At 39.4% G+C, this 9,597-nt stretch overlaps 2 protein-coding genes across 7 annotated transcripts; one reads left to right on the top strand and one right to left on the bottom strand.

Annotated features, from left to right (window-relative positions):
- Positions 1 to 41: 41 nt before the first annotated feature.
- On the bottom strand, positions 42 to 1,402 carry LOC122654745. Of its 2 annotated transcripts, none has more exons than XM_043848976.1 (4): positions 1,172 to 1,402; positions 750 to 812; positions 478 to 664; positions 42 to 429 (listed from the first exon to the last, which is right to left on the bottom strand). In XM_043848976.1, the coding sequence occupies exons 1-4, from the start codon at positions 1,241 to 1,243 to the stop codon at positions 422 to 424; spliced, it is 330 nt and encodes a 109-aa protein (XP_043704911.1). In that variant the 5' UTR covers positions 1,244 to 1,402; the 3' UTR covers positions 42 to 421. The 2 variants fall into 2 exon arrangements, with proteins under 2 accessions (XP_043704911.1, XP_043704910.1); XM_043848975.1 differs by having other exon boundaries at positions 42 to 419; positions 468 to 664; positions 1,172 to 1,401.
- A 1,351-nt stretch (positions 1,403 to 2,753) lies between these two features.
- Positions 2,754 to 7,974, top strand: LOC122654746 (protein NONRESPONDING TO OXYLIPINS 2, mitochondrial-like). Of its 5 annotated transcripts, none has more exons than XM_043848981.1 (3): positions 2,754 to 2,933; positions 3,019 to 3,137; positions 7,609 to 7,974. In XM_043848981.1, exons 1-3 carry the CDS (start codon positions 2,809 to 2,811, stop codon positions 7,626 to 7,628), a joined length of 264 nt encoding a protein of 87 aa, XP_043704916.1. In that variant the 5' UTR covers positions 2,754 to 2,808; the 3' UTR covers positions 7,629 to 7,974. The 5 variants fall into 5 exon arrangements, with proteins under 5 accessions (XP_043704916.1, XP_043704915.1, XP_043704913.1 ...); XM_043848980.1 differs by having other exon boundaries at positions 7,603 to 7,974; XM_043848978.1 differs by having other exon boundaries at positions 3,019 to 3,186; positions 7,603 to 7,974.
- The last annotated feature ends 1,623 nt before the right edge of the window (positions 7,975 to 9,597 follow it).

The raw sequence follows: 9,597 nt of genomic DNA, 5'->3' as shown, positions 1-9,597 counted from the left end.
AGCTCAATTGGGCCTGGTTAAACTTAAAGGTACTGTTCACAGATCCCATAACATCTTATTTATTATTCATTCCTTAATCCCTTCTAGTTCTCAAAACCCTAATCATCTGTAGCATCTTCCCCATCACCTGTCCTTGTAGTTTAGCTCCATAATCCTACGCTGTACTACATTACCAGGTGAACTGAAACTGCAATTTAAAAATATTTGGTGTACAAAGTTTCAAAGAACAGCAAATGCATATCTACTATCACCATTTTTGTGTGGATAGTTCACCATCTTTACGCTTTCCAACAAATGTGCACATATGCTGTGGCTGTGACTCCTTTTAATGCAACCTCTCCAACCTAAGATCTCTTGCGTGAAAAAAGAAAGGAGTCTGATTGGATTATTTTAGCCACATGAATCAGTACACTAGAAAACTTCAAAAAGGAGCTGAAAGGAGCCACATGAATCAGTACACTGGAAAACTTCAAAAAGGAGCTGAAAGGGGCTCCCTGAGTTTTTCTATTTCAGGGGATTCATCGATACTAGTGGAAGTGCAAGAGCATTCACATGATCTTTCAATGACTAGAGCACTCTCCTTGTTATCCACAGTGGTGTGAATATCATCTCTCTTTTTGGGCATCTCTTCCGTCCTGTTAAGTGGAACTACTTGTCTGTGTCCCTATATAAGTATTTTATAAGCAGTTGATAAGGAAAATTTTTGCAACTAAAGTATTACTTCATGATACACCAGGACTAGAGAATACCTCAATGAACACATTTGAAGCCTTTTGAGGTTCCATATTTGAAACTATAACTACTGCTGCTTCCTGCATTAAAAAGCTAATCAAGTTTGTCAGTATGTACTCACGATAACTGTAAGTTAAAAATTTGTGATGTGCCTTAAATGAGGTACCAAGACTCTGGATTTAAAGACGAGGAGATTTAAAACTTTAAATTATATTCACCTAATGGTGTAAAACTATTATATGATAATGGGTGCAACAGTTTTCTATGTTTCATAAAGATGGAGTGGTTATAATGTGAAACGAGTCTCTACAATAAAACAAGACAAGAATAGACTGAATAGTGAACAGTAGCAGCAGCAGCAGCGGCAGCAAAGATGACAACACTGAAAACAGAAACAACCGAGAAACACATTGAAAAATAAGTGGATGACAAAGTTTACCCTGGCATTGTTGAGCTCTCCTTGATTCAAGGTCCTGGGTTCCATTTCAATGGAGCAAGAAAGACAAGCCATGAACAAATCAGAAATCAGAGATTAAACAATTGCAGGATGGATTGTTTCCCTTTTTGAGATTGTCTTCATTGTTTGATATTTATAGACTTCATTACAAGGTTCCGGGATTGGGAAGGAACCAAACTTGATAGGATCGGGCACTCGTTTGTTATTACTCGACGAGAATGTGAGGTCAGGATACAAGAAGAAAGCAAAATATGTCTCTTCTCTCATTGAGATCTCGTGTTTTTGTACCTCCTCTCCCTTTCCAAGCCCATTACTACTTCACGGGATCTCTAGAACTGATTATCACAGGAGTATGTTCGTGAGGTTTCTGGGTAGATCACTTCAATGGTTGACATTTGGGCACCGATGATTAGTCCATTTGCATTGGCCACAATACTACATCATACACCACTTGAAGCTTTTCAAGTTCAAGGCATGTCTCTGTGAGGCCGCACCTTAGGCTGTCAATTTGGGACCGGGACCGGGACCGGGACCAGGAACCATCTCGTCCTATGATCCATAATTAAATGAGAATGGATGGTTTTGTGACGGGTTTCACAACATGTCTAGAATCGAAAAAACTAATAAGGAACTGGTTGGAACCGGAACCGCCAGGACCTGTTGGAGATGCATGTTTATTTATTTAGGATTAGTTAATACTTAATATTTGAGTATTTAAGACTTTGAATGCCCCTAACTGTAAAAAAAACGGGAGCCAGACTGCTCCATTATTAAACGAGACCAAATCCTGGTTTTGAAACTGTTTATTATATGGGACGGTTCTAGGATTGACCCCATTGGCCGAAACTAATAAGGAACCATCCCCAATTGCCCTGAATCGTCCGGTTTGGGGCCCTCACCACTAACTTATGTGGTGTTGTTCAATATAGGCTCTTGTAAAGGAGTGGTGGAAGATTGTTACCAGGTTATGAAATTGGGCACGGGCCAAAGGGCAGACTATGTTAGTTGGTAGTTGGAAGTAGGTGAGTAGAAATGTGGAATCAAAGATAACCAAAGGATGAGGAAAATGGTTCGTATTGTCCAATCAATTGTTTTTTAGAGGTTCAATTGGGCAGAATCACAAATTCTATTTTAGTTGATGTTAAAGCGATTAATTCAGCATCTTTATTAAGGGCATGTTTGGGAAGTCTTCTGATTCTTCTACTTCTGGAAGGGCTTCTAAATTGCAAGGAGGTTGGAGCCCAACTTCACAATGGATATCTGAGTTTTGGTGGTTCTAAAGTCCAACTTCTAGAAGGGCTTCTAGATAGCGAGCAGGTTGGACTAAAATCCGATCCGTTAATTGCCCAATTGAGATTGGACTCAACCCGATCCGGTCAAAATGTTTGCGGTGTAGGCCCAGTCCATTTTTTTCCATAATATTGGTCCAAGCCCACCACAAATAGGGCTGGTGCAGGCCCTCACGCTACCCCTTTGGAACCGCCGATCCCTATCGGCCGTTCCTAACGATCCGATCCCTTTCATTTTAAACCCTGAGCTGAAGTTGAAAACCCTCCTAAAAGGCTAAAGGCTAAAACCCCTTCAACGCTGATTGCTCGGGACTTGGGATATTTTCTCTAATGGCGTCTAGATGTCGATCGATCTCAAGACCTGCTATTAACTTCCTGAAATCGGCCATGAACAAACCCAGCAGCAAACCCATTCCTTCAACGCGAAGTCGTTTCTTGTCTCCAACCTTTCCAAGGTAATTAATTATTCTGCTATTCTCTAACACCTGTTTGTGTTCCCATTTGGGTAGACGTTACAACAGTTCCATTTGTGCTTTTCAGGTCACCTTCTGAGATGGGTGGTGTCCTATCTCTTCTTCCCTTTCACAGCGCAGTTTCTTCGGCCCGTCTCACATCGTGTCTTGGCACTGACTTGAGTAGTTCGAGATCCCGGTCTCAGGGTATGCTTCGCCGTGCAAATCCTGGAGTTTGATCTCCTTTTTTATCTTCGTATGTGTAAGCAACTTTTTTCTCTAATTATTAATTGTTGTCGTTTTACATTATTTTTTTCCCATTTAAACAAAAAGAGAAATGATAGCAACTTCAGAAAATCAGATGAACAAGGCATCAAGACCCCCCATATACAAAAAATCCCTAACCCAAACAGTAAAATAGTATCAGGACATGGATATCTGAAGCCACAAAAGCTATACACAGTGAAAAAACCAGACCCAAAACTAAATCCAGAACCTGGAAATCATCTCCATCCTGCACAAAACCATAAAAAAAATACAAACAATTCACAAGACTGAGAAAAACCGAACCTGTAGCATCAAGGCCCAAAAGCGCGCCATTTACAATCCACTACATCATTATTTGTGTAGAATGCCTCTGAAATTAGAAATGAATTCTGAATTGGAGACCTTTCAATTACTCCACTTTCTTCTCATCCTCAAAAATGCTTCTGTTTCTGTCTTTCCAAAGTGCCTAAACCACAGGGAGAGGAACATTATTCCACAGAATCTTTGCCTTAACAAAGAAATTGCAGACCAGCCATTCAGAGATCAGAATTTTAATCTCCTGTGGCACCTTTCACTCTTAACTGCAATAGTTCAACAAAAACTATCAACACATTTACAGCACATTTACAATACATAAACATATATATAGCTGATTCCTGGCTAGCTTCAAAGAAAGCACCTCGTCCTAGCTAACTGTACACCCCTTGACTGTAACTATCTTATTGAAGATTGTATCTTAAAGTGAACCCACATGAAGATCTCAATCCTTGGTGGAACCTTCTTCCACCAGACTTTTCTGAGATCCAAAGGCAACCCATCTGAAGACATCATGTCATCATAATAAGCTTTAATAGAAGAAGACCAATAAAAATAGACCTTCCATTTTCTTTGGTCTTCCCAGTTCTCTACACTCTTAAATCACCCATCACCTGCATAAGCTTGGCAAACTCCTCAACCTGTCTATCAGATAATCTTCTCCTAGCAAATTGATTCTCCCAACCTTCCCCTATATCTCCAAACAAATCCCGGTAACTGTCCCTTGAAATCTTATAAAGATTAGGACAGTCTGACTCAATGATGCAGATTTATCACCAAATTGGGTTTCTTTTATTAGGAATAAGTCTAGGGTTGGGTTATATACATGTTGGGCCTTTGATCCCATGGGTTTTAAATGTAATAAACCACTTTTATGGGCCTAAACTGTGGGTAGTAAGATTACATACGGGATTAGTTAGTAGATTTCCTTGGTTAGTGGTCATGTGATCACTTAAGTGATTATGTGACTTGGTTAAGTGGTCATGTGACTATTTAATTGTTATTTAATTTGGGCTGGATTAGGACTCTATAAGTTCAGCCATGTTTTGAGCCTATTTCCTTTAGTATTTCAGTTTTCTGGTCAGTTTAAGTTACCTAATAAGTTAAGGATTTGGGTTAGGCCTTTCCTTTTTAATGTAGGAGTCTATTTTTGAGTCTTTTATATAAGGTTGTAAGGTGGGCAAACATTGAACACGAATTTGATTAATAAAAAAAAAAACTATTGCTTGCTGCTATTGTTGCTGCTACTATTTAGCTCCATGTGAGTGTGCCTTGTGAGTCATATCAAGGTGAAGGGATTGGTGGACTTCGATCGACTCCTTGCATCTTGTAGATCGGGAGGTCCTTCTTCTAAGTGTCTTCAAGCTTTTGTCCTTGAAGATCTGCTCAACCAGTAAGTTATTTATTGTTTTAACAATCCCCTTCTTCTTCTTACCTTCCAACCTAAGCCATACTTATTCCAAATCGATCTCCATTAAACCCTACGTTGTCTAAAGACTGTCCAGCACCATCCCTCCATTAGAATCATCCCAGCCTCAGGTCCATTAAACATCCCCCACTACTCGATCCTAAGTTCTGCCTCCGTTCCTATCTCAAACCCTAAAATCCCCTCAATCTCCATTAAGCCCTAAACCATAGAACTTTCAGATCCATCACTTCCAGCCATTAACACAGCCTCATACTTTGGCCAAGTGGTGTTCCCTATCAGTACAGAACTCGACCTTGCCCCTTGCCTTAATTCCTAGTCTAAGCCCTAGATCCCGTCACTCTCATCTTCCCTAACCCGAAATCTAAAACCCTAATTCTCTGATATATATTTTTTTATTTTCTCACTCAAACAACATCAAACCTATATCATTAGCTTCTCCTAGACCTGCCTAGCTTTATCATCTATCACACTTAGTCATTACCCAAACCCTAACCCTAACCCTAGAATTGACCTAATTCCCCAATTCTGCCCAATCGGCCAGCTGTTTAGGAAGTCCTGGTTCACTTGGCTCCTAGTAGACTTTTGTCTATCTAGTACTACATTACTCAACCTCCCTTGCCTTCTCCACTCATCTTCCCAAAGTTTCACTCTCTCCCATTCATGTCACTCTTTTAACATATCCCTTGTAACCGTTCAGTATGCCCATGGCAATTTTCAAGCCCCTATCCTCACTCCTACTCACCAGCCTGAACTCCCCCCTCCCCCCACCCCTCCCCAAAAAGAAGAAAATACTGTATGTATCAGGTGATGCTATGAACCTTTTTGGTTGACAAAAAGGTTGATAAAAGAAAAGAATATTGGAAGTTACACTAATGGACATAAGAAGTCACTTTAGGAACTGACTTATAGGATACACCTTTTCCTGTATAACACGTATTTCAATTTCTAACCCCTCCCCCCCCCCCCCCTTCCCCATACACACAAAAGTTATCCTAAATCTTTCACTGGTTACATTAAATTCCATTGTTATTGAGACCCGAAATGAAGATTGTAGAACAAAACCTTCTGCAAATAGAATGGAGAGCCACACCTAACCACATATATAGGAAGAGAAAATGGGAAGAAGAACAGAGCCGTGAGACTGCTGAAACAAAAAAAACAAAAAAATCAGAAATGTTGTCAAACAAATTGAAGAACTTGTAGACTTTTTCTATTGATTTTGCGGTGCGTTTGCTTGTTAAATGTGATATCTGTGTCTGTTGCTAGGGATAAACTTGGTTAATCCAATTTGGGTTTAATATTGCGTATCTTCATAGATTGAAATATTACCAGTACAACTTCTTTATATACTTCTGCACCAAATGTGCATGAGTCAAAGCATGCCCGGTAGCCAAACCGTTAGGTTGAAAGCATAATTATTGAAGAGAGTAATGGCATGTACAGCATGTAGCCCATGTTACAAATTCATGAATCTCTTGAGACAATGGAAATGGGCTTCCATAGAAGTTTCAACTGCATAGAGTCAAACTTTTGGCTGGAACTCACCCTTCCATGTGATATTCCACATTTAACTTTGATAGTGCTTCACATGAGTTGCCTCCTTTTAGGTCATATTGGTACCACTGGTCTTTTACGCTAGTGTCAGTTGTCATTTCTCTTGATACTCCCTTGATTTTTGAGAGTCAAACTTAAGGGATTATCAAGAAATTTCTCTCGTGGCTTTTCCATGGCCATGTGCCTAGTTAGTGCAGGTGGAGTTGGTCAAGCAAGTTCCACATAGTTATCTTCTTGCACTTGCAAGTAGTGTCAGTGAGTAATTCATAATCAATTTCCTTATGTATTTCTCTTTTTTTTTTTTTCTTTCTTTTTCTTTTATTACTGAAAAATCCAATTGTAAACATATCACCACCCGTTAGGGTGTTTTACTTGAAACGGAGTTGAACGCAGCGGAAGAGGATCTCGAACAGGAATGGTTACAAGCTTCACGAACATTGATGATCTTCTACAATCTCTAGGTATCTTGAATGGCTTCTCCACGGAGAACTCCACACCGCAAATCCACGGGAAGAGATGGAATCCCACAGAGTACACAGTAGTAACTTGGTGAAGCAAGAGAGTGAGAGAGAGAGGGAGGGACTAAAATCTCAACAATGGCATAAGAGTTAAGGTTGACTTGATTGTGTATATATATAATCCCTCCCCAGCTCCTCACAGTGTCCCACTCTAAATAGGAAACATAGAGAGGGAAGAGACCCAAAGAGGGGAAGGCCACCTCCTTAAGTGGCCGACCCACCCTGGTCCAATCGGCTGCCCCATGGGTAGGCATCAAACCCGAACCGGGTCTGCCCAGGTTTGGTTAATACCAATCATATGCCAAATTACCCCCTCTGGTCAAACCACTGCTAATTAAGTGCTCAATGGAAGATTTATTGATTCAGTCACACCAGTTCTTGGTGACTAAACTATGTTTGTGGAAGGTATAGATATTGTTTCTTCTAGTTTATATCATTTGTATGTGACAATTCTCTAACCTGTAATTGATATCATTTTTCTTGACTTTTCCACAAATTCTCATAATTCTAGGAGTGGTTGCTTATATTCTATTCATAATTCCTGTTGGTGCTGATATTTGCTTTGTCATCCCATTTTGTTTTAATCAAGAATTAGGTCTCAGCGTGCCAAGATAAAGAGATCGAAGTTAAAAAGTCAATGGTTGGATGGAGATTGGTCCAAGGTAGAGGAAGAAGAGAGGAAAAAACTTGGAATCATTATCTGATCAACAACTCTGTAATAGAGAAATAATTTTTCAGCATATGGAGTTCCAGATTTTCTGGAATACTGTTCTCTTGTCATTGATGAAACTCCCTCCCGTTGGATTCAGATATTTTTTGTTCCCTTTTTCTTTACCCCTCCCCTTCTTCTGATTGATTTTCCTTTCTGTTGAAGTAAATGCTACAGCTTTGAATTGTTTGAGTAAATTTTCTTAGAGTTTTCAATTAAAGTTATCGATCAATGGAAGTAACATCATTCAATAAATTTCCACTTCCTTGACATTATTATGGAGACCCATTTGCCCATGTTAGCTTTTGCACTGCATTGAGAGTCCTTGCCTTTGTTTGCATTTATCTGAAGAAACCATGAATACAAATACAGACATGTATATGGTTGTACGCATGCATGAATGAGCAGGAGTAGGCATTGAGCCATCATATGTGCAAATACTGAAAAAAGTGTGTACGAATGTTACCCAAACAAGTCAACAGAATCATATTTAGTTGGACTTGAACGTTGAAGCAACGTGAAAGGCACGTTATGGTCATTGCATCCATGTCTCTCTGTGTTTAGCTTTCTTGATATAATATTAGCTGTTAAATAATAAGGTAATGTACCCATGCATGTGGGCATCTTTGTTGTCTCGTCTGGGGATCCTATGTACCTGTACTGCTTAGGACCTTGTGCTAGTAGTTATCCAAAGAAATTGAAGAAGCTCTCCCATTTCTATAGCATCTGATTCCTTACTGAAGATGATAATATAATGCTAATGCTAAATTGCTAATGCATTAGCTTTTATGTTGGACAACATAGGTGGCTTGAGCTACTAACTTGTTTCCCAACTGTGGTTAACTGTTACTGGGTGAATATCTTTGTCACCAGCACTGCTTGAAACATCCGATTTGGATCGGTCGAATAAATCAAAATCCTAGAGTGGTAGATTTTAGGGTTTTTGGGATCGGATCGTTGGGTTTTCAGATATGAGGGGCTAATTCTAGGGTTTTTGAGACTGATTCCAATATGATCCAATCCGGAACGGACTGTGATTCCAAGTTTAAAATCCTTGATCACTGATGATTTGTGTGAACAAATATTCATCTTGGTTATTTAGGGGCAAAAGAAGCTCTAGTGATCAGTTCATAAATAAGCTTTCTAAATGTGGAATGCAATTACTGTGATAAAAATTTCCCAGTACTTGATGCACAAGTAAATATTAAAAATGGTGATAAAGAGAAAGGGGAAAAGGAGAAGAAGATTTTGGCACAGATTTAATGTGGTTCAGCTCTCTAGCTCACAACCACATTTGATAGAAGTTGAGATTCTTGATTTCTTTCCCAAATTACAGCCCTATGCAGACATAAGGAAGAGAAGCACACACAATCCCTCAAATTCCACACCAAACTGGTATAGACCTGACCCATCACATCCAAGCAGAAGAATTTAGGAAAATTGCAAAAGTCCAAAATTCATTGCAGTACAGATGGTAGAATAATCATCCAATGGTAATGATTTAATATGCTTGATCGTGGGCTCTGATCCTCTATGCATAAGACACTTGACCTGATAAGAACCCTTGGCCTAGATGAGGGATTTGGTACTCTAAAACAAATATCAAACCTAGAAGGTCACCCATAAGAAGGATTTTTATGATTGGCAACAACATTCTTCAACATTAGTATATGTCCATACATTTCTCTCCCTATCATGGTTCAAGGATTTGGAATCGAAATGTCAATTTTGACTGAATCGGATCGAAATTGGATCCAATCAAATTCCGATTCTGGCCGATTTGTAATGCACTTTTAGGGTTCATGTTGATTCACTGGATTCGTTAGAGCTCAATCCCATTGCCGATTCTAATGACTTGAACCTTGTCCCTCATTC

This window comes from Telopea speciosissima, chromosome 3 (assembly GCF_018873765.1).
Source record: "Telopea speciosissima isolate NSW1024214 ecotype Mountain lineage chromosome 3, Tspe_v1, whole genome shotgun sequence".
Lineage (NCBI taxonomy): Eukaryota > Viridiplantae > Streptophyta > Magnoliopsida > Proteales > Proteaceae > Telopea > Telopea speciosissima.
Note: the sequence above shows the minus strand (reverse complement) of the source record. Positions and strands in the feature narration are given on the sequence as shown.

Bases quoted from the DNA above. Each gene is read 5' to 3' on its own strand.
- LOC122654745 (XM_043848976.1), bottom strand. From the start codon at position 1,243: ATGGCTTGTCTTTCTTGCTCCATTGAAATGGAACCCAGGACCTTGAAT. The intron at 813-1,171 runs GTAAACTTTGTC...TTTTTAATGCAG, and splicing joins GAGAGCTCAACAATGCCAGG to GAAGCAGCAGTAGTTATAGT. The intron at 665-749 runs GTATTCTCTAGT...ATACTTATATAG, and splicing joins CTTCAAATGTGTTCATTGAG to GGACACAGACAAGTAGTTCC.
- LOC122654746 (XM_043848978.1), top strand. From the start codon at position 2,809: ATGGCGTCTAGATGTCGATCGATCTCAAGACCTGCTATTAACTTCCTG. The intron at 2,934-3,018 runs GTAATTAATTAT...TGTGCTTTTCAG, and splicing joins TTGTCTCCAACCTTTCCAAG to GTCACCTTCTGAGATGGGTG.